The sequence below is a fragment of the Anser cygnoides genome, chromosome 1, assembly GCF_040182565.1.
Source record: "Anser cygnoides isolate HZ-2024a breed goose chromosome 1, Taihu_goose_T2T_genome, whole genome shotgun sequence".
Classification (NCBI taxonomy): Eukaryota; Metazoa; Chordata; class Aves; order Anseriformes; family Anatidae; genus Anser; species Anser cygnoides.
The window spans coordinates 149,498,842-149,523,390 of NC_089873.1; the positions used below are offsets into that span (position 1 = coordinate 149,498,842).

Sequence of the window (24,549 nt, forward strand, 5' to 3'; positions counted from 1 at the left end):
ATAGACATGACTTTATATGTAGCACAAGACTGAGAATAATACAGACTGCAGGAACTGTGCCTGGCTGATACTGCAGGTTCCAAAATGAAGTTGTTTACTCAAACTATTTATAACTGTAGAAAGAATTCCAATAAATAAAAGTACGTTGCAAATACTTTTATCATTACCCTAACAATTATTTTACTGCCTATTCTGAGAATAATACATAATGTAAATTTCTTTTCAATTTCTAAATAAGGCCTGGAAAAACAAAAACAGAAGAACTAAAGTTATCTTTTATTCTGAAACATTTAAGGATTTTTTTCCCCTAACACATGCACTTCTGCTTTTCACAGGGGTTCTAGATGCTGTGATCTCTATCCACTGTTCAAAGTCCTTAAAAAAGGAAACACTACATCAGCTGGGCACAGCCACATAACTTTATGGGTTTCGGTCAACCGCTCATTCTTATTCCCACTTCCTTGAAAAGAACTCTGGACGAAAAGATCCTCCCCAGTAGTCTGTCTCCTTTATACTGTTTACTTAACACTGGGAAATATTAAAACAAAACCTATAGAAAACCAGTTCCCTTGTATTCTGTCAATAATGTTTTGGAAGATGTCTCTATATTAATGTGCCTTTATCACATTAAAAAAATCTCTTTGATCACTCAGCTTAAAACCTCAATAGGTGTTTTTCTACCGCTGATTACTTTGATCATTACCTGGATAGCTTCTCAGCTGTCAAGACATCCAGAGGTTTTTAATGGCTTCCTGACATTAGACCACAGCATGCATTTTCACCTGCTATATTTTAATTGACTCATTTTTAGGAAGCTATCAGCCTATAGCTACTAAGTTCCAATATCTAAATAAACATGTATGAAAAAAATAAAAATGGTTACAGACATGACACTTGACTTTCAGTCTACAGAACAGGGCAACACCATCTGTAAGGGAAGAAAACAGTAAAGACAACCCGACCAGCCTCATTTTTTTTTTTTTTGCTTGGCAAATCTCCTAATACCAAGTAACCCTCAAAAAACTGAGATGATGAAACTCCTTTTCACTCTAGTGACAGAGAATTTAGACTGCTAACTCTGCACGTAATAATTCTTAAGCAACAGACCTCATTCCTCATGTCATAAACAAATTGCTAGAACACCCCATGAGCAAGAAAAGACACACAGATCATACTGACTTTTTGCAGCGTGCTCTCTCCACTTTCTCATCGCTTGTAGACTTGGAAGCAGATGCCAAGCAATGAGAGCAAGGATATTTTTCTCATCACCTACAGCCATCAGCAGGAGACCTTGATCCCTAGTGCAATGGGACCAGTGCAGGTGCTCCTGCAGACCAAACATTTGCAGCCCTGGCAGGATAGTGTGCGATTGCTTCTACTCGTCCTCTCGCTCATGGGAAGCAGATGTGGCCATGAAGTTCCCAGCTTCGGACTGGCAACAGCCCACTGGCATATCTATGCTCCTCTGTCTCTCCCACGGGATGAAGGGCAGCAGCTGTTGCCGCTGAGGCAGGAGCACATCTCTGCTGGCCAGCTCAAGCCCAGCTGTGTTCCTGCTTCAACACACAGGTGCCAGCAGCCAGCTCAAGGGAAACAGTGCTGGTTCATCTCCAAGGCTTTACAGGAAGGAGGAAAGAGCTGGGGAAGAAAAAGCTGGTGATGCTTCCAGCCTGGTCCACAACACACCATGGGAAAGCAGGTGTAAGGAGAGGACCGAAATGCCAGCCATCCCACTGGGAGCACAGCATGCATTGGGGGACATCTCACCATGGAGGTTGGTCTTACCCAGCCAATACTTTGAGAAATATTCCTTTGCCTAGCTGGTATTGCAGCATTTCGCCACAATGGGCAAAGTGCCTTGACTGTTTTATGACCCCTTCCCTTCTCCGCCTCCCCAGATGCACACACAACAAAATCCAGTCTAAATAAACTTACGGAGACCTTTGTAAGATCAGGCTTTTCCATGACAGACCCAGCTCTACACTTAAGAAGAGGGTCACGAGGTAATTCCATCACCCAGACAAATTTTGAAGTATCAAAAGTGCTATTTTGAAGTACCAAATCCAGTCAAATTACTGCGTAGACAACTGTTCCACCAATTATCTCACTTGACATTGGGTTATCAGAAAGAAGCACACAGAGCTGGCCACCACCAGTGACAACTATGAGATTGGTTAATTATGAAGATATATCATAAATCTGCCTGTAGCACTGAGTGATTCAGATTTTAAAAATGCTTTCTTGGCAGTTTCCATGTAATACGATAAATCTAAGAACAGGAATTCTGCACTTGACACTTTCTAACACAGTAAATAAGAATGACGAGAAACAGATGACTTTATACCCAATATTATAAATTCATTTTTAACTAGTGTTGTTGTACCCAAGCTTTACATTTGAAGTAAAATTCCAGAACTTCATTAGTTGTTTTCAGATGCAGAAAAACTCACATAAGATGCTCATGTTTTAAGTACATCACAACATACACTTCTTTTCAGCAATGTTTCATCCAATAGCATATGAAATTTCACTGAGAACTCATCCTCTGTTTTTATGACTGATTTAATATGACTATGTATCTTCAGATTTAGAACTGTGAAATAATTTTCTAGGCAGCTGAACCACATTTATAAGAAATTGAAAGGCATTATCAGAAACAATATAAGACATGACATAACCACATATGCACATTCCCACATCAATCAATTTCCTACATCTCATTTGGACAATATACATACACACTGTACCATGTGCAAGCCCGTTCCATATAATTACACATTAGCATTACCATGACAGAAAGCATCTGAGCAAGCAGAGAGGGAATTCCAGAACTTTTCACGTTTTCCTCATGAAATGTTCAGACTTTAATCTACTGTAATGTATGCAGATTAGAAAGACAAACAATTGTTTGTGGGCCTGATGGTACAGGGTGACAGCCTAGCTAAACTCTTCCTCATTTTTGACATACGCAGTTTTCTAGCTTTACCCTGCCAGCATCGTCTTCTCTGGCCTCCTTTATGATCTACGAGATTTTTTTCCATGTCCTTAGCAACTTCAGCTACTCTAAAAATGAATTCAATGGAAGCTGAAATCATTGTCAATCTGCAGAAGATTACTCTGCACCTGACAGGACTAAGGCCACTGAGCTAGCATCACTGCCAGGTCAGCAACTGTCTGGGGCATGTCTCATGGGCTGCCACCCTGAGCTCTTCTATGCTTATGACACTTCCAGTTTATTCCAGATCATGAGCTCTTTCCCAACCAGACACCATTCCTGGAAAATGCATCAAAGTCAGCATCCACTGTTTGTCTGACCAGTGTGAATCAGAGAACATTTTCAAAGGCATGTCCCCAGCAAGATGGATGTGTTTTTCTGCAAGATTTGAACTATTATTTTGGCATTCCCAAGGGCATGAGCTGAGACATTTTTTAACCCAAAGACGTTAGGCATCGGTACAACATTTGCTATATCACCAAGGTCCATAATGGGAAGTAAGTTTTAAAATAGCAATAGAAAGTCAGTAAAATTATGTCACATAGGAATTAACGTCATCAGAATCCATGTCTGAGTCTTCCCCCACTGGGACTTGCCAGGAATGGCCGTAAGAAAAACCTTGTCCAACCTTGTCCAACCTGGGACAGCCAGCTGTGGGGGCTCTGCAACTGGTGGCAGGGGCAGGAGTCTGCTCCCACAGTTGATCTCCAGCTGATCAAAACATCAAGTCCATGGCTCCAGCACTTAGTCCTTTCCCTCTTCCTGATTTTTTTATTCCAGTTTTTGACAATCTCTTCTAATCCCTGCCTTCTGGGATGTTTCTTGCCCTGGTTTCTACTCTGGCCCCTTGGGATCAATCATGGAGCCTTGACTCCTTACAATCACTGCATCATTTTAACACAGGATAAGAACATAAACTTCCTAGGATAATGTTAAGCCTTTTATTTGCTTCATACTTTCATTTACACCTCTTGCTATTCCCAGGTTTTCTCTAAATATTTCCATGTCGATTCCAAAAATACAGCTAATAACAAGTAGACAGTTAGTAGACTTGTGCTAAAAAAGATGGTAGTTTCCGTAAAAAAAAAAAAAAAAAATTTACTCAAGCAATATTACGAGCATTTACATAGTTTTAGTCTTCATTGCCTGTTCTTGAAAACTGTTAAGAACACGTTTGAATATTTACAGCTAAACCAATTTCTGATTTTGGGCCTTGAATGCAGCTTGCACATGCATCCTGACTTTATGGCAGCCAGAATTTATCCTTTTTTATTCTACTAGCAGATAACTGACTTGCCATTGCCATAAAAGGGACAGAGCTTCAAGCACAATATGAAAATTCCTGGAATGTTTGAGTCAACCTCACTTAGCTGATTTTTCCCTTAATATGTGCGCTATGAATACAAACCATTAATGTACTAATTTTTCTTCATACTTTTGTTCTAATTCTTTAGGGCCCCAAAAGTCCATACCAGAGTATTTTTTCAGCCTTATTTGGGTTTCGTTACAATCTTAGAATTTGTTTCAATGCTTTTAGGCTATCAAATATTTCAACAGAAGTCTTCAGTAGACTAGAAGTTTTCTTCACTAGATAAACAAGCCTAGTAAGACCAAAAGGCTTAGAATATCCAGTCAGCACATAGCTATCCAGTGAAAATGGGCTAATTTGTTTTATCCCTTAGTTACAAGTGAAACATTGTCTGAAGAGATACGTGACACCAAAAAAAAAAAAAAAAAGCCATTCTTATCCTGGCATCTGTTTTCTAAATTAGGGACCCCATAGATTATCTATCAAAATACTACTGCTAATAAAACAACACACACAATTTTCCTCTAAGTTAGTGATTATTTGAATGAAAGATTACATACTTCTCTGTGAATTTCCATGTGAATATTTGTAGAAATAATCTTCACAAAAGAACCACATCAACTACACTGATGAATTAGAACACATCCATCATCCATCCACTAAACTAGGATGCAAAGGCAACATCATCAAATACAAGAAGACATACACAAGGGCACATTGGCTAGAAGGACGGGTGACCCTGATATTGAAACCACCTTTCGTGTGGCCAGAGAGATCATAAACTCCACAGCAGCTGAGAAGAACAGGGGCAGAGAAAAGACTTGTTTTTTTACATGTAGTAGAGGAGATGCAATGTTAGCTACCTCAGGTCATTTTCTTCTAGCATGTGCAGGGGAACACCATAGACTTCTGGCAGCTTTGAAAGAAGTTCAACATCCAGAACTAATTTGTGGTTTTCATCATATTTCAGTTCAGAGATGAAGTACAGAGTCTATAAATCCAGGCTTTTTAGCACATCGCTTCTGTTACTACTTTAACAGCTACACAAAGTCCTCCACTGGGGTGACAAAATCTTACCTAAAAAACTATTTTTGCTTCCCAGTTTTAGAGATTGAAATTAATTTTGGTATTTTTATAACTTTGATCATTTATTCCACCAGCTCCTTCTTAGCCATCTTGAAAACCTTCATCTCAAAATGTTGTATCTGTCACGGTTACTAGCGGATGAAAGCCACAAAAAGATGAAAGAAAATGAATGATTACTTTGCAATTTGTTTACCCCACACACTTGACAGCACTTTGTGTTTTGTGCACTGCATTGTTCTGCTGGTGATGCACACCCTTCCTCAGACCCTGCAAGGGGCTGTTTGCCAGCAACAGGAGCAGTGAAGGTAAAGGCAGCAGGAGTGTGCACAGACAGAAAAGGCAGAGGAAAGGAGGGGAACAGAGGATGTTTAGTAGATCTCTTGGATCCACCCAAAAACTCCAACCTACATAATATTCCATAAAACAAATGGAATAACTGTGTTAAAAACACAGCTACACTTTCTATGAATTAGATTGGCACAACGTCAGAAAATTTTATGCCATTTATTTCAGAAAATGTGTGTGGCTACAAGAAGGTGATTTAAAAAGAAGAAAATCCACCGTCTTCACATTTTCCTCTGGCTTTTCTCTCTTCATCTTTGGCCATGCCTTTTCTGTCATATTACACTCTCCAGGGGAAAAAAAAAAAAAAAAAAAAGAGCTTTTTTTGTGGGTTGTGAGGCCAGGCTGACTCATCTCCACCCAAGAGGATTCCCAGGCTCCCACGACACCTGTTGCCTGCTGCAACACAGCAACACCTTGGACCAGTGATGTACCAATGCTACTGAGACTCTGCAGCACAGGTATACAAGTAGCACCACAATTATTGTCTGAACCCAGACTCTGTCAGTACAAAGTTTCATATCCTTACAACTTGGCAAATCCGAGGTGAGGAGGAGTATTTCCTACCATCACCACATATTCACCTAAGCTATGAAGAGTTAATACAACCTTAAGGCTTCCTGTGGTTTTTGCCTGGGTTGAAAATATGATGGAGGTAGGCACAATGGGATGCAGGCTGTAAGAGATTTCCAAAGAAACACCCAGTTGAGACACTTGATCAATTAAAGCAATAAGAACCAAATCTAGAGCAGAATAGAGTATCCAGAAGTACAAGGAACTGGAAGCAAAGGTGCTTTTAAGTACACACTTTTTTTTTTTTCTTTAGAACATTTATCCAGGCTCTGCCTTCCTCTAAGAGAGTATCTCAAAGATAAACGGAGGTTAAACAGTCATCTTTTCAGTTCAGAAATACTTACTCAATCCTGATTAGTTGTATACATGTATTTTTCTCAATACTAAGTAGAAACATAAAACTGAAATAGACACATTTTTTCTGATTAAATCTTTTGATCATTCTTTATCTGTTTATACATGTCAGAGAGTAATGGCAGACCATGTTTTTTTGTATTTTCTACTTATATTATTTATAAAGTACACATTTGCCTTTCTCTTTACTGAAAGTCACTGCAGATTAGAATGGCACAATGACAGTAACTGATATATGTCAACAATGTTTTAATTTGTTCTGCATTTTATGTCCACATTGTCCAAGATACTGCTATATAAAGACTCTTGGAGGGCTAATGCCACATACTTTTCTGATGTATTAAATTACCAAGAATAATCCCAGCCAGCCACAACCCAGAGAAGTCAAAATTTATCTTCCCACAAACATCGTTAAATTGTAGCAGTGCTTCATATATTCAAATGCTCCCTATCTACACTGGTTGCTATTTCAGTCAGGTTATAGCCCATGCCCAAATTTCTCCCTTTGGCCATATTTTGCAAGGTGTCAAAAGCCTTTGTAATATCAGCGGAAATTCTGGGAAGGGAGCACTACGTAACTTTTAAACACTGATGAAGTAAGTCAATTTATTCTCATGTTGAGGTTGTTGAATCTTGTTTAGTCTAGTTCTATAAAAAGAACAATATTCACAAGCCTAGCCCTAGAGATGGTTTCTGACATTTTTAAACAATTGTCTTAGCTGCCTAAAGCAGCTATCCTACATTTCTTTACGTGATCATGGCAACTGACAGCATATACAACCAGCATAACCTCAGACCCCGTACAACCTAACTATATATCCCAGGACTACAAACGCTAAGCAGATGAGCTGCGATGAAATACTGCAGTAGTTCTGAAGACACTGAACACACACGAGCGCCCAGAAGTGAGAACTGTGCTACTTGGGATGACGGTTCAGAAATGCACTTGCGCCTGCTGACGCTGTACAGCTGGCTGCGGGAAGGGGCTGACGAAGATGAGTCAGTATTGCTCGGGAAAGGAGGCTGGCTGAGATCTCCATCACCGGCGTGCTCAGTTGGTGGTGCTCAAACACAGCCGGCAGCAACCCCGTACGTGCTCCTGAAGCAACCCGCTTCTCTAGACCCCCTGCCACACTCTCCCCTCCCAAAACCACTGCTCACAAGCAGGTGCTTGCTCAGCTCTGAGGCCACAGTCCCTCTCCTATATGCAAGTAGCCAACCTCAAATACCTGAGGGATGCACAACTGGGTTACTCTTGCTCTGATATAGGGTTGGAGGAGCAGCCACCACTATGCCCTTCTCATGCAACAGTGGTGTCCCTGGGGGAGCTGGGCAACTCATCTTAATTCCCCTTCTGCCCAGAGGGATTCATCCACCTCTCCCACCTCCTGAGCAAGTGCAGTTCCTGTAACAACAAGGCTACAGACAACACTAGGAATCACATGGGAGGAGAAGACATGTGAATCTCCCAGCTGGAAGGCCACATTCCTGTCCATGCTCTCATCTTTCTCTGCAGTGCACCATCTACCACCCCCGGTCCCACACCCCTTCCTATCAGGCCACCCAGCTCCTACAGGAGCAAGGGAGAGTGCTGTCCTTCTTCACACCTTCTTGCGTCCCACCACAGCCTGGCAGGGGGAACCAACCCTCATTTCCCATTTCTCAGGGATGCCTTCTAGCCTGGGAGGTGCTTAACTCTGTGGAAGTCATTTGGGTCTCTCCTTCTGGCCACATCTGCTGAATTACAATAACCTTATCTCCATCCTGAACTAAAACTTGCCAGGGTTTGTTAGACATGCTCCTAGCGTCAACAAGACAAGTCCTTGAGGTCATTTAGGGACAAGGATCTCAAATGGCCTTGAGAGAGAGGTGAGCTGAGTCTCTCAACACCAGACAGTCACAGTGCTAGGCATGCAAGGCTGCAGAAGGCAGATGCCCAACATAGCCTGATTTCACTAGTAAAAGCACACCCAAGTGAACTGCTGTCAGTCATCCAGGCCTCTTTAGTCATTTCTTTTATCTGCCCTTGGTTTACCTGCCTTTATCTCAATAAACTGCTTTTAACATAATCAGAACAGAAAAATCATTCAGACTAGTTGGGAGCATGGTTTTTTTGTTTGGTTGGTTGGTGGTGGTTTTATGATTTCAAAACAGGAGGGTGACGAGAGGAAGGCGTGAGGGGGAAAAGGGCAGAGCAGCCTCATCCTAGCCTCTGCTGGGGCACGTGCCCCAGGCAGGGCTCACCTGGGGACAGGGATCTCCTGGCCTCCCACCAGCACCCAGCCTGCTCGTGTCAAGAACGATCTGCCCCGTTACTTAAATGCAGCCAGGAGATCTTGCTCCGTTTCAGAAAACACACAGAAGGCATCTGCAGTGGTGTGGAGAGGGTATCAAAACACGAAACCAGGATTTCCATGGCATTGTCATCTCTCAACCAAGCAGTACTAATGCTAGGAAGCAGACTTTCTCCAAAGGAAGCGGCAGCTTGAAGAGTGTCAGAAATGAGAGCCCCTGCAGAGATCCATCAAAACAAGTTTCTCCTGTAACCGCCTCACGGGAGCTCTCTCTCAGTCTGACCTGAAAACACCGTAAACTGCTGCCCTGTCTTCTGCTCTGCTCCCCTTACAATTTGAAAATGAATCTCCTGAGAAAAACATGGAACTGTATAAAAGCCCAAATCAGCTATAATTAATATTTCCATGATAATGGGTGAACATAAAATGCTTTGAGCTTCCAGTGCCACATGTGGGTGCACTTCATAGTGCCATTTCACACCCTGGCATGGTCCCCATGGGAGCTGCAAAGGAGTGGTCCCCTGTTGTGCACTAGGGCACGGGATCCTGACAGCAACTGGCTCAAGGCTGGCTTTGCTGCATCAAATGCTGACGTGAGAGCAGTCCTTCCCAATCTCCTTGTATGTATTTAATCATGAGTAAGTCAGTGATAAAAAGAGTTTTTTACTGTCAGCCCTGTTACTCCGCAGAATCCCTGCGAGCAAAATAGCAAAAGCTGCTTCTGCTACATTTGCCCTCACTGACATGACTTCGAGTTTCAGCTAGTCACTCCTGCACAACCACAAGGAGAACTATGAAGAAACATGTCTACTGAGCACTGGGACGGGTTGCACAGAGGGGCTGTAGAGCCTCCATACTTGGAGGTGCTCAGAACCCCACAGGACATGGCCCTGAGCAGCCCACTCTGGGCAGGGTTTGGATGAGTCGTTCTGCAAAGTGCCCCCAGCCTCAGTGATTCTGTGATGAAGGCCATAGGACGACTAAGAGCATGACAAGACAGTGGCTGCACAAGTATAATGATTTTTTCATCTAGCTGATGCAAGCTATTTCAGGGCAGGAAAGAACCAGCTGCTTCCTTCAGCCTGTCGCCCCCAGTGCTGCATCCAACCTCTCCTACTGCACGGCCTCTTTTAACACGACCGTTGCTCAAACATAAACAGAGCAACCAAGCAGCAGGGACACGTTTGGACGAGGACAACGTGAGCATGGGACCAGCCCCGCCAGCCCTCAGAAAGCAGGAGAACGAGGCCCATGTGACAGCCCCACTCAGCCGCCATCACCCGGGCGCACCGAGCCGGCTCTAGGCTCTCCAGAGAGAAGCAGGCCCCAGCGCCTCTGGGGAGCTGCTGGGGACGGTGCTGGCAGAACGGCACTCAGCGAAAGGCCACCCCTGCATGGCTGAAAGTTCATCCACGGCAATAAAGCCACAAGGAGCTCGGCTTCCGTGGCATGCTTGTGTTTCCTGGTGGCACCGATCGGGAGCAATCTGCAGCCAGCACAGCACAGAAAGAGTGGTTAATAGTGTGACAGCTCCGTAACATAATTAACAGCTCCAGATCGCATTTAGGAGCCTTGATCTGGATACAGCAACTTATCCTGCACACACAGGACAACTTTAGAACAATTCAGGGTTGCTATGGAAGGCTTGAAATTGTATAACTGATATTAAAGCTCGAATTTTCTTTTAATGTGCACGTCTTCCTCACGTAGCTGTCTGTCTGTGACTGACAGCCTTGGTTTACCCAGTGACTTCACTTAAACTGCGCAAGGTGGGAACGTATTTCACAGAGAGACATTTATACCTCTAGGAACACCAAATGCAGAACTCAAACATGAATGATTTACCTCAAAAGATTTTAATTAATTACATTTAATTATATCCTGAAAGGAAGACAGTTTAATGCCAAATGATGGGTGAATCATCCCAAAGGTGCATCACCAAGTGATTTACTGCCATCACTGCGAGCCTGATACTATCAGCCTAGGAGCAACAGATCAGACGTCAGAAGTTCAGTGCATTTCTGACTTCAGCTGATCCAAGGCATAGATACCATCCCCATGGTCACACAGAAAATGCAGTTCAATATAGAACTTGCTTTCTGCAGAAAACAAGTTTACAATGACCCTCTCTGCTTCTTCCTTCACTGCTTAAAATGCCAGGTCTTACATTTATGGCAGGGAATGTGGCAAACAACCCATCTGCCCGTGCCTACTGAAGTTTTCTGCACCCCTGGATTTCACTACTACGGGGTCGAACTCCCCAAAAGCAAGAAACCAGAGACCATGAGAAGACGACCCAGTTCGCATTATCATGTCAACTGCCTTTGCTTAGGGGAGAGAAGGTCCGAGGGACTGCAAAATACTTCAGGAGCACCAGGAAACGGAGTCCTTTAACTTAAGGACAGCGGGTAGCTAATATCTCAGGGATAAAATTAGCTCCCTTAGCAAAACTTTCAGACTACTTGCATACTTTCGATTTTACATGCCTGCAGCTGAATCTCGCTCTGTCGGGAAAGGTGCCAGAACTGAACTTTAATCATTAACATCAGAATCCTTCCTGGTCTCCGGCCGACTGCCCATCGCGGGGGTCAAAGGCAGCGAGCACGACGCTTTGAATCCAAGCAGCCAACCGATTTTTTCGTCGCTGTTTTTCCCTTCAAAAGCTCACCTTTCCGTTTTGTTTTGTTTTGTTTATCGCTCTCCGGGCGCCCTCGCTGCTTTAGGTCCCGGCTGCGCTCTCCATCCTCCCTCCCAACCCCGAGGTGTTCCCCGAGGAGCCGGGGGCGAGCAGCGAGACCACGGCGGGGCCGTGCCCGGAGCTCGGACCCAAACCCAAACCCAGACCCGGACCCAAACCCAGAGCCGGACCCGGACCCCGCGGCCATCCCGCGGCGCCCCGCGCCCGGTCCCGCTCCGCACCCGCGCAGGGAGGCGGCGGGGCAGCCGGGCATCCCCTCCGGTCCCCCACCTGGCCGCCGCGCCTCCCCACCCGCGGAGACCCCCCCGCGCGATTCCGGGGGATCCCCGGTCCCTCGGGTCCCGTCCCCGGAGGAGGGGGTCCGAGGGGGGCGCGGGGGCAGCCCCCTCGTACTCACCGCGGCGGCCACGGCGCCGAGCTCGGCGCTGAGCAGCAGCCCGAAGCCCAGCCAGAGCCGCATGCTGCCGCGCACCGTGCCGGCGGCTCGGCGTGGGGGCTCCGCGGGGCCGGCCCCAAAGCCGTGCCTCTCCCCTCCGTGGCGGCCGCGGCGCCTGCAATGCGAGGGACTCGCCTCGCCGTAACCGATGGGCGGCGGCAGCCCCCTCTCCTCCCCCCGGGCGGAGACCCTGGGAGCGCGCAACCTCGCCCGCTCCCCGCGGTTCCTCCTCCTCCTCCTCCTCCTCCTCCTCCTCCTCCGCCCGCCACGGGTGGGTGCGGGCGGGCGGCGGGGGGAGAGGCGCCGCTTCCTCGCCCCACACCGCCCGGGAGGGCGCGGAGAGGAGCGGAGCGGGCGCGGAGCGGGGCAGGGGCCGGGGGCGTCCCGGGCAGGGCGGCTGCGAGCCACCCCCCCCCCCCGGCAGCGCCTCGCCGAGCTCCGGAGGGTGCCCGGCGTCGGGAGCGGGCTCGGCTCGGCTCGCAGGGGACGGCCCGGCGGCGGGAGGAAGCCGTGAGCGGAGCCCCCGGGCTGGGAAGGAGCGAAGATGGACATCTCGCAGCTTCCCAGCGCGCGTGGTTTGGTTTGTCAGTAAGTAAATCCGCCCGGGGGGGGGGGGGGTGCTGCGGGGAACAACTTTTCCGAAGTCGCCTTGTCACCTTGGGCCGCGGAGGTCCATCACGTGCTTGTGTTTGTGCTCGCTTGCAACAACACTGAGCTTGTTCCCCTCTCCGTGCAGGGATCTGGGGGTCGTGCTGGTCCTGCTGGAGGTGGTGCTGTCAGCCGTCAGAGTAGATGCTGTAAGTAAAACCAAACGCCGTGCGACTCTTACCGAGGAGGGGGAAGGCAGAAGCAGTTCCCTTGGCACCGGCGAGTGAGGAACTGCGCTTTCCTTTGCCAGATGGCTTTATCTATCGTGCCGTTAAAAGAAACAACCGACAAATCGGCCCCGCAAGCCTGGCAGATTGCTGCCTTCGACAGCACGATGTCTAGCAGAGAAGCCTGAGACGTTGCTGTCAGGTGCTCTGAAGTATGCCACGGTTACTTTTGCTCAGGCTGGGTAAGCCGCTAAAGTAACAGCGAGTGATTAGAAGCAAGCCCCAAGACATCTTCATTTTCATATGAAAAGCACCGGGGCAGATGGGTGGGACAAAAATGCGGTGCTGTAGATACCAGGGGGTACCTGGGGGAAGGTAACCTACAGGTGAAATGCCTTCGGTTAAGTACAGACCTCATCTGAGCACTGAGAATCTGAACCTATGGCTTCATTTTACAAGTCACAGGCATGCTAATAAATACATTGCTGTTTAAATCATTAAACCCCCCAAAAAATCAAAATCAGTAAGTTAAATGTTGTAATAGGTGATTGTGACTATCAGCTCGAGGTGTTGATGTAAACAGAAGTTATTTTAACTCTCTGGTCACTGTCACGAGGCTGTGAAAGAACTGGAAGAGTTTGAATGTGCCTGTCCCAAAGTTTGGTGAATTTACTGGGAAGATTTTCTTTATTGAGAGTAGGCTTTGGATCAGGCCTGAATGCTGCAGACTGGAAGGCTGCTGAGACTTGGCTTGTGGCCACATCTGTCAGCCACCAAGTGGGGGTGAGGATCTGTGGTCATGCGCGAGGGCAAGTTGCACCTCAATTACCTTTTTTAAGAGCTATCCTACTTACATTTTAATCCCACTCTCTGCAGCTGCAGCTTTTACCCCTTTTTTATTACTTTACACTCCTCATGAATACCTAGTGTAGTTAAGTCTTTGCAGGGAGATGGCATAATGTCTTAAGAAGCAGGAAATATCAGGGCTTTTGCAGCAGGTGTTGTGGCACACGATTGTCGCTGCGGTTTGCCCTTCGGTCTGCATGGCTGGTTGTGCCTGGTGGGGTGTTGGGGGAGGTTCTTCCCATCGTGGCCAAGCAAAAGCTGGCAGACAAGACCCATAGCCCCGCAGGAAGGGCAGCAAGTGAGGCCCTCGAGTGTCATGTGCTATTTTTCTTTGCCACGATCTTTTGGTGGCGTCATCCTTCTGCTGAGTTGCACAAAAGGAATGATGCTACCATGTGCTATTGAAACCAGAACAGGCTGATAACAATGCAAGCATTTTGGGTCCAGTAATGAAATCACTGGGATCGGTTGACTTAAAACCGTGTCATTTGTGGTTTGCCTCTTCTTTTTCTGAAGGTGTGCTGCAGAGCGCGTAGCGTGATACCTGAGCTTTAGCCATAGCGTGGGATGATTTATTCTCCTTCATGTTCTTGCTTGTAGACCGCAGGCTGCAGAGTTAATGCAGAGGGATACCAAGGAGGTATCTGAGGTACCTCCTCAAGTTAGTGCATGCAGTCTGGTCATGGCTCCTTGAATCTCCTTGAAAGTGATGTTTTCCCCAGAATTTCATGGAAGATTAAGTTGGCCCCTGTGGAGGTCAGGTTTCCCTGATGAGCAGTTCTATAGTCGCAGCTGCTTAGGAGATGAAACACTCCTGTGCATGTGAGTGAGAAGTATGATCATCTTTCCATGAAGAATTAGAGCTGCATTGCTACCAAAGTATTTATCCCATTTTCCACCCAAGTGCCCCTCCCTTCCCTCAGCCAGCACAGATCTTTCTATAGTCACGTGGCGAGCTGAACTGGAAAATTATTGGTTTAAACTAACCAGCCCCCAAAAAGAGAAGAGTGTGGAGAGCTAACTTTAGTTTTGCTCAGATCCCCACGTGCATTCATGGAAACTTGGGCTGTCACAGCCCTGGGAGCCAACAGCTGGGGGTGAGAGGCGGGCAGCTCGCTCCTCGCAGCAACAGCCCCCATCTGAATGTGTCTGCAAAGTGATAAAGTAGACGTGTGGGAAGCAGCAGCACCTGAGTACTTACTGGTGGGCAGCTGGCAGTCATCATCAAAAATCGTTATGAGTTATTGAAGACTGTTAGACCAGATCTTAAAAATCATTCTTCCGCCTGTAATAAGACAAGCAGAGCAGCTGAATTCAACAGCCATATATGAGAATGGGTTCCAGTTGGTCGAGGTAAGCATTGCTGAATGAGTGATGTTATATATAGGAGGACACTGGAATGAGATGAAGGAGAAAGACAGCAAGGAGGGAGAAAGAGGGGAACCTAGGACATTTGGCTGGACACCGTGTCTGGCAGACTGTTGTAGCTGCTATGGAGTGGATGTTTCTGAGCAGAGAAAGAAATGAGAGGAAGAAAAAGAAAGAGGATGTTTAGAATATCAGAGTATCGGGGCAGAAGTAATGGTGTCTTTGGCCAGAGGAGAGGACTCCAGCTTTAGGCTCAAAGAGAGCTAGGGAAGAGAAGTCCCTGGATGGAAATACTAGGGGAGACAGCCAAATGGAGTGGATCAGGCCCCAGTTATCTTTAGCAGTCTTTGGCATATGCTGGCTGGTGATGTTAAAGGCCTCAAATAAATTTGGAACTGTTCTAAATTTTAGATTTAAATGTTCATCTGGCTTAAATAAAATTAAGTTGTGTTAACTACCCAAAGTTTAGCCAAGTTCACAAATTTGTCCCTGTTTCTCTCACTGCAAGTGTATTGCATCCAAAATACATTTTTTTTTTCCTTTTCAGAGAGAATATACCTTCTGCTGATGATGAGCTTTTCCTGTCTTTCCCAAAGCACACTTCTTTCTAAATAGCTTTGTAACATTTGATGACCTTATCGGTGCCCTCTTAGTATATTTTTTTTAACTGCTCCTAATGAAAATCACTTTTTTAAAAAAGCTAAATGCTGGTGAGAGCAGTGGAATCATAGAAAAGAAGGAAATGAATGTCAGACTAAAAGAAAGTCAAGAGAGAGTAAGTTAGAATAACATTTGCAAAAATAACTACGAATAACCGATCACAACTGATAGGTATTTAAAAAGAACAACATATATAGATGTATAGAAAGATTTATGGATACAGAGTCAAAGTAGTGTACGGAATATGATTCTGTTTACTTCTGTGATATTGTAAAGGGATATATTCAGGGGGACGGCATCAAGGAGGGCAACAAGACCTACAAAGAGAGGATAAAGCCAACAGTGCTATGTACTTCTTTCTGCTGACTTTGTAGTAAAATGAGGTTGCTAACACAAGTTGATACTCTAAGTTATGTGTCAGTGCTCTGCAGCTGTCATATATCCAAGTTTTCCCAGATGTGTACCTTTTTTTTTCCATCTGGAAACTTTTATCTGGTGGAAATAGGAGGACTCATTTTGTTGACCCAGGATTTCCAGGCCAAAAGAGGCTAGGGGTGGATCAATCACTCAGCCCACCCTGCTGGCCATGTCCACTGTGAATGCATGCACCAAGATCACGGTGTGCAAAATATGCATACTGCACAGGTGACGTAGGAATGAGTAGTCAATCTGATGTATCAGCTTCTTCTGCTACATTCCTTAGGGCTTGCAAAGTGAGTCCATCACTTCCTGCAAATATCGTACTCCTTACCAGTGCACTACTACAGAAACAGCTCTGTCTAGTAAATCTCCCAAAGAGAAATGTGGCAGTCCTATTTTAGAACAATTTCATTTCGCCACTGCAATGGGGTGATTTGGGACAATTCCAGTAGCTTGCGGTCATGGCTTTTTCACGTCTGTTTAGCTGAGTGTACAATTTGGTTCACCGTTCAATAACGGTGTTTTATAAGAAAAATTGGACAGAATAATGATATGTGGAAAAAAAAAGAAAAACATCATTTAGGGGAGCCTCCCAGTATATCTGATCACTTTATTCACTATTTCTTTGAACCCTGAAAGAATTACTGGGTAGTTTGGAGAGGACTCTTTCTGTGTTCAGTCACAAAGAACTGTGAGGAGTCCTGAGTGAAATAGGTAGTTTGCAGGCAGCTGCAGGAGGCACAACCCCTCACTTCCACTGGCACCATCATGCCTTGATCTGACAGTGGTGTCCCCATCATGATGAGTGTTAAAGTGCATCATGCTGTGGATGGGCAGCAGGAAAAAACCCAAATGGGATTTTTTTTTTTAATTTATCAGAGCCAGGATTTCACCTGACAGCATCTTTACAATGTCAGACAGACTAACACACTCTCTGCGAGTATTACATATATGGAAACAGTCTTGTTCTATAGCTATGAATTCCTTTCTTCTGGTCCTTCTGTTCTCATATACTCATCAGTAAGAGAGTTTCTCGTTACACTCCCTTATTATTCTCAAATACTTAGTGAAATTCTCTTTAGCTGTCATGCCTATGAAACCAATGCTCAGCCTAATTTCTTATGAATTAATCATTCTTCCTAGGTAGATTTCTGCCGTGTCTATATGTATTAAATCAGACCAATCTTTGTATACAGGCGTGTCCTGTAACACTGGTTAAAGTTACTCATGCAAGAACTCGATACACCAGAAGCAATATACTTTGTCTCCCTGGTGCTAACAATGGAAAGAGGTTCTTGTACATGCCCTTGTTCTGTAATCTCTCAGTGGAAAGCCATATGTAGACTCTTGACTCACTTTTTCTTGTGAGCAGATAGGAGCACGCTCAAGGGATGTTTGCAAGAATATATTCAGTGTAATTCTGTCTTTTAGATTTATTAAATGGCATAAGATATACTCATGTTTTGCTGTATTTGGTAGAAGAGAGAGAGTTTTGGCAGCTTCCCGTATTTCTCAGAGGTTAAAACGTTGACACTGAGAGACAAGAATCCTGTCATGGTACATTATCATGTAATAAAAGGACCTACTTATTTTGTCACCTTTATCTGAAAGCAGCTGAGTGGTTTCAAAAATTAAACATTGTTTTTCCATGAACTTATAAAGTAGTAAGTCTGGCTTTTGTTGTGTAGTAATTGCACCACAGGAAGTCTTTATGCATTATGGCTCTAAAGCTATATTTTTTTAATTTTGTGGAAAAAAAAATATTTTCTAAGCCTAAACAGAGTAGACTTAACCAAAATGTAAAACTGTGTTGTGGCTTATTCAGCTATGTCTATAAACTGGCACGTGTTACAAACGTTTTGATTGAGTAGTTTAGAACACAGGTTGTTTGAGTGGATCTCTCTTTCTTTTTGCATGAGTGAATTTCTTGCCTGAAACTAGAGTATTTTTTATCAGTTTTTTCCTTTTGTTTTTCTAAGGCAAAGAGTAGAACGTTCTTCATATTGCATTATACTGATCCAAGATCTTGAAGGATTCAGAGGTGATCTTGCAGTTGACTGTTATGACGCTTTTGCTTGCCAAAGGCTGCAGCTTGTCTTCCCTGTTTTCCCTTAGGAAACTAATGTTTTACACTATTTGGAATACCTTGTTTGTTCCCAGGGAGCAAAAAGCTCAGTAAGATTTGCAGTATTTACAGGTATTTATCAACAGTTATTTTCTTACAAATTGCAGCAACCAGTTGGACAGCAGCAGTTGACTCACTCAGTTTACAGTCAAATAATGTGCAGTTTCTAGGGTTCCACCATTAGGGTGTTGCAGTTGTGTAGCCCAAGAAGGAGGGGTAGTAGGGGCTTTCTGTACTCAGAGACAGTGCAGGGTGCTGCTTCTTGGGGCAGGGGAGCTGGGGATGGGAAATGTCAACCAGGGCGGAGAGGCAGACAAGGCCTCACAGGCTGGTACATCCCCACAGCAGTCAGCAGGGCTGGGGATGCTCACTGGGGTCAGACACCAAGTCTTCCTTTCACCATTATAATCTATTTCTTTATGTCCAAGGCAAGGATCTCCATTGAAGTTTTCAGTCAGACATCTGTTTTAATGCATAAGTAAATATTAAAAAAGTAAAAAATATAGCTTTCATCTGATCACCGAGAATAGTCCTTGTAGCACAGGAAAAATATATTTCTGCAAACAGCTTTCTTTCCTTGCAAACTGCCACTCCATCCCATAAAATAGGCTTTGCTCTGTAACCCAAAAGGCACTGCAAATACTTTGCTGGTGGAAGAGAAGTGTGTGCTGTTACTATGTCCATCACAGAGTCTGTCTTTAAAATTCTTCCAGGTAGTTTATATTCTGGAATATTTTTTCCCCCCACTTTTGTGTATAGCAAAGTTTGTTTCCTCCCAACTATACATTGCATTTTGCAATGTGTTGTGCATTCTATTATTGGCAAGTGTTTTTTTTTTAAGATCATTTTATATGTGCAAGTTCAGAAGAATTTTTAGATCATATCTGTTCCTAATGATGTACACTTGCTTGGGATATTTCAGATGTCCTATTTATTCCTAAGTAATCCCAACCTTTATTTTGAAGTAGCTTTCTGAACTCAGCAAGTGAAGATCATTCAGATAAATAGGGCTTGGCTTGTTTTTTGGCAGGTCTTAGCTGCAGATCATGCCCAAACCTCCCTTCACCATTGACTGATGAAGCCATGTAACAAATTTTTTATTCCAGCTATGGTTTTCCTTTTTATTTCATAGGGCTCTTAAAAGTTCTTTGCTGGTCAAAATTACCTTCTGACAATGTAACCAGGCTGAGTAAAAAGAAGTATCCGAGGCAGAGTGAAGTATTTTAGATACAACACAGACCCTTCTACTTGTCATGCTTTGCCAAAAGTTTTTTGTTGTTGTTGATCTTTTTATTTCTGTTTGTGTCTTTGGAAAACAAGTAACTATCACTGTCTCAGATTGCAGCTCTGTCCCAAAGCACAGCTCTGAGCTCGTGAGTGCTACATGCAGTGCCAAGCTTGCGGAGCCCACATATCAGCCACCGGTGCTGGTGCAACGGGCAGAGAGCCATGTGGGTGCCTTTCTGCCCATCCTCATCCTTGGGAGGCTGCAGCCCCTGGCTTAGCAGGACACTGGCCATCTCACTGCATGTCTGACTTGTGGAAACGCGGGGTTGAGAAAACATCTGCTCTTCATCACGGGCGTGCAGAGCTCCAGACTGGGGGGTGAGAAAAAAAGTTTGTACAAATCAGTGATTTGCTGCCTACACCATGCTCAGGTCCTGCCCGCGCTTGCAAAACCGCAGCCTGGCAGCCGTGGGGAGCAGAATCACTTCTTAAGGTGGATGCGGGAAGCTGGGAGAGCTCAGCAGGCCTCCCTGCCATGCTGGGGTGCGCCTCACGCGCTGCACAGCGTTGGCTTTCTGCGAGGTTCGGTCCAGCTCTGCCTGCGCAACCCCCGTTTGCACACTGCGAGCAGATGCAGCAAGGCATGTCACATTTGGGCTGCAGCCCCACTGACCCCAGGGCAATTGGTGTTCAGCCACCTGGTCACAGTCTCACGGTGCCCCAAGCAAGCCCCGGGGAGCCCCTCCGGAAGGAGAGTGGAGCTGCCCACCGGGGCTGCCGGCGTGTCCTGGGCTGAGCCTTAGCACAGGGAGTGGGCAGAAAGGAATGCCGCTCCCGCGCAGGGCTGGGAATAGCCGCTGGGGCCGCGGAGCATGGGAAGCCGGCATATCTCCCCGAGCCGGGAGCCAGAGAAACAGCCTGCTGGAAAACGGCCCAGGCGTCTCTGCGTGACACTTGGAAAATCTTCAGTTGCGCTCGCTGGAAGAAGGAAGCAAGCGGGGAAATGTAAGCATTTCCCCCGCGGTGTGGGACTGAAGCTGAATTTTCCCCAGGTGATTTGCAGGTGCATGGTCAGAGAAGGTATAGAGTTGCCTAGATCTTCTCTCTGCTGTGTGTGCTTATGAGGTAGCCAGCACATCTGGTATCTCTTAACTCAGTAAAGCCCACAGGCTGCTTCCTCTCAGGCTGTGTCCTTTACTGCAAACCGCAGAGTCCCAGGTGTCTTCTCTGCCCTTGTGGCCAGCTGGCACAGTCTGTCCATGTCCATAATAGTCGTTAGCCTTAGTTACTAGCCTTCTGCATTTGCAAAACAGGATGGCCCCTTACAGACTGCCTGTGGTCCTTAGATTGTGCTGAGAAATGTCTTGAGAGTGCTGAAGCAAAGCAATCAAAAGCTTGCTAGCCCAAGCAAAAAGCATGCAAGGGACCTTGCTAGCAGCTAAACAGTGCAGATGGTCAAGCTGCAGGGCATGGGAATATTTAATATATTAATGTAGACATAGCACGTGTGCCTCAGACTGTGACACCTCAATGCAGATTAATTGGCTGGAAATCAGGGTCCCACTCTCATTTCTCACATAAGTCAGTGAGTTGGGCAATTTTGTCTGTGTAGGACTGAATGAGAACTAAGCTGCTTTATGAGCAGCTGAGAAATTGTGAGAAAATGCAGGCAGCAGTTAATGTTCTGAATACTTGTGGCTTGCTTCACAACTGTATTGCTATGTCACCTGCTTGAATAAGTAAAGTAAATCCTGTCCTGATAACTTGTTTGAAGCTTTATGTGATGCTGATGTGATGCATGATGTGATGCCATATTTGTTAGTATCTGCATCATGTAAGTAAAATAATGGACAAAAATAAGCACGTAAAAACATGCAAATGGCAACAGGTCAGAAATAAAATTGCAAAAGCAAGTCAAAAAAGCATTCACTAGTCCTCTTCATTGTACCCAAGTGTTAGGAAAGATAGTCCTCCCCAAGTGAAGAAGTCCCCAAGTGACTCAAGTACGTAGCACTTGGCTACAGGCTCATTTTCTGACTTAAGCTGCACTCCCCAACTGCTCTTTCATCTGTTCTTGAAAAGCATGAGAACCTCAGTACATCTTCATCTGTCTCCCTCTCTCTGTAGATTTTGTATTTACGTAGAGTTGTCAGATGAGGGGAATGTGAAAAATGTGCTTTTACCTTCTGATTTTAGTATAAAGAAGAGGCTGGGTGAGTAGTGGAAGGCAGGGGTTTTAATTGTTCTCATTTGTTGTAAACTGAGGCTTATTGGTTGTCAGTCACACAGTGTCAGTTTCCAGTCTAGATTTGCTTCTTACTTTTCCAGTCCTCATCTATGGCAACAGTTTTGAATTGTTTAGCAGATCACAGCCTTTCTGCCCTATCTATGAAACTACTAATATTACCTTAAAAAAAAAAAAAAAAAAAAAAAGTTCCCTATAAGATAGTCTGCTTACCTTTAGCCCAAGTCACAGGGAATAAGGAGCGGACTTCCTGGGACTTCATCCTTTTAGTGACCCAGGGACTGAAGTAATCAGTACCTCTTTCCTTTGAGTAAATAGGCTTAAATGGGCTCAAAGGAGTAGAATATGTTAACAGTTTCATGCAGTTTCATAACAGTTTCAGTCATCAGACATCTATACCTGAATCCCTTTCCAAGGAATGGTTATCCAAATGAATTCATATGGTCCGTGGACTAGGGAATGATCTAGAAAAATTTAGGTTTCTCTTGAATATTGATTTCCTTTTAGGAATTTATGCCATCAAATCAAGATCCAAACATCTTACACCATCCATCCAACACATACTTTGACCAATACTGATCTTCTGATTATTTTTCTATGTAGGAGGGAATAAATTCTTTGCCTTCAAAGGGATAAGGTTGGAGCCATTCTTGATAAGGTGTGTTCAATAGTCTGAGATGTCAGCAAACCTCAAGCAAATATTACCTCTGCTTTCACAACTCTAATCTCTTGCTTGAGGTCTGTATTGTCCCTTAAGGACATAGTATTACGTAGGGTCGCCATTGAGTAGATGGGTGATTAGTAAGGGAGCTTGAGGCTGGATCATAAATCACTTTGAAGACTGAGTCTGTAGTCTTGAATTTGTCAGAGCAAGGAATCCATGCAAGCCCTACAGCAACATGCGTACATGGTCCTGTGTTGCTTAGTAGGTATGCAGGGCTTCATGCTTTCAACCACCTAGTCTATTGTTTTACCCAAAGAAGGACTAAGGGCAGTTACTGTGACCAGATCAGAACCATCTTACTGGCATTTTGGGAACCCTTTGTGTATAGAATCCAGTTTCCATGAAATAGAGTCTGGACTGATCATGTGTTTCACTGGAAGTACACCATCTCCAATTAGGAATAGTGTAATTTTTTACTAATTCTTAATGGTATGTCATTTTCCATGAATGTGATTTCCCTGTTATTAGTGTATCGTTCACCATCTTCTTTAGAGCCACTAACATTTGTAAAAAAGGAGAGAGGAACTGAGGCAGAGCCGTCATTTGTTATGAATGAGAGGTAGACTGAGTGGCCTCTGCCATTAACTCTTAGCCTTGAGGCTACCAATCTGGGGCTACCAATTAGTTTTTTTAATAAATATTGCATTAGGACAAGTACACGTATAACTTCATCAAATAGAAAAATTCATAATGGGAAAATAAAGTTCATCATTCTCAGGAGATAAAGGGATATGGAAGTGCACATGCCATGTATTTTCACAATTTACTCTTCAGACTGCAGCAAGGTTACGGTACCTCCTAGTGATAATGGGTAACCCCATGGTAATCTATTCATCTGTACAGAAGTATCATCTTCCCCAAACCATTTGCCCATAAAAAATGTGGTTTTTTTTTGTTTTGTTTTGTGTTTTTTTCTATCATATCAGGAGAGACCTTCCTAAGATTCTTTATCTCATCTCAAGATCCCCCTCTGTATACAGCTTTTCTCTAAGCATGAACTTACCCTTCTCTTTAAGGATACTGCTGTTCCTCAGTAGTTGAGAAGCCAGGCCTGGGATCATTGTTCTGTCTTTTCGTGGTCCACTCTGATTGCCCTGAAGTTGTTTCAGACAGAGAGTTCAATCCCAGAATTTCTGCTGTATCTTCCTACTTCCAAGATTGCAGACTGTCAAAAGGGAGTACTGTTTTCCTATGAAAGGGGGTGAGAGAGTACTGAATTAAAATCAAGTGCAAGGGGGCTGCTTGTTACTTGCTTTCTTTTTTTTGGATGAAAGACCAACTCATTTTTGCCACAGCTTGAAAAAATTTACTTTTTTCTGACACTTCAGAACTGAGTGTAATTTTAGATAGTCTGGTTAACCTTTTCAAAGGGTCTGGTCAGTAACATCAGCTGTCCCTTGTGTCTCTCAGATGAGCAATGTACACAAAGACTGTGCTCCAGAGCACAAGCAGGAAAGACTTCTGACCTTTTGATCTGATGATCTGTTCCCAAAATCTCCGCACGTCCAAAAGCAGCAAGACAAATACCAGAGAACTTGGAGACTTGAGGAAAGGGGACGCTCCAGAATTTTACAAGTAGAAGCAGAGAGCATCTGCCTGAGGGGTCCTGCTGCAGGGCCAAGCCTGTGGGAGACCTGGAAATGTGGACCACTGTATGTCCACATGGCTCTCCTTCAAGCGTGAGGTTCAAACTGTCCATCAGCCTCTGCAGCAGCAGAGCCACACAGAAGACTGTCATAAAACATAACCCCAACATGAGAGCCATGGTCGATAACCAATGAGCACGAGCAAGTCAGGGCTCACTGCCTGTCCATCCTGGTGGTGTTGGTCTTGCTGCTGTCACGGTGCAGGTGGGCCCTAGCCTACGTGATGCAGAAGGTGTGCACTGCCTGGCCCGGCAAGGAGGAGGGGGAACTTGTTCTCCCTGTTAGCCTATAAGCAGGGTGTTAAACACTTCTCCTCCTTAACATCCAGCGCATACCTCCGTGACGCAGTTGCATTACGTTATCTGTAATACCTCTTAACTTGGAAA

The 24,549-nt window shown here is 44.9% G+C and overlaps 2 protein-coding genes and 1 long non-coding RNA gene across 4 annotated transcripts in view; 1 reads left to right on the forward strand and 2 right to left on the reverse strand.

Annotated features, from left to right (window-relative positions):
* Positions 1–12,038, reverse strand: part of LOC136788014 (uncharacterized) — a 28,434-nt gene extending 16,396 nt beyond the window's left edge. The window contains exon 1 of the long non-coding RNA XR_010827036.1: positions 1,180–12,038. This is a non-coding gene — a long non-coding RNA (uncharacterized lncRNA). The remainder of the gene's footprint in view (positions 1–1,179) is intronic.
* Positions 1–12,639, reverse strand: part of COL4A1 (collagen type IV alpha 1 chain) — a 133,422-nt gene extending 120,783 nt beyond the window's left edge. For both annotated transcript variants that reach the window (XM_066985497.1, XM_066985504.1), the window contains exon 1: positions 12,049–12,639. In XM_066985497.1, coding sequence (XP_066841598.1) covers positions 12,049–12,639 — 591 coding nt within the window. The remainder of the gene's footprint in view (positions 1–12,048) is intronic.
* COL4A2 (collagen type IV alpha 2 chain) overlaps positions 12,535–24,549 on the forward strand; it is a 139,686-nt gene continuing 127,671 nt past the window's right edge. The window contains exons 1-2 of the mRNA XM_048080798.2: positions 12,535–12,675; positions 12,824–12,884. Of these exons, the coding sequence (XP_047936755.1) occupies positions 12,632–12,675; positions 12,824–12,884 (105 nt within the window). The 5' untranslated portion in view covers positions 12,535–12,631. The remainder of the gene's footprint in view (positions 12,676–12,823; positions 12,885–24,549) is intronic.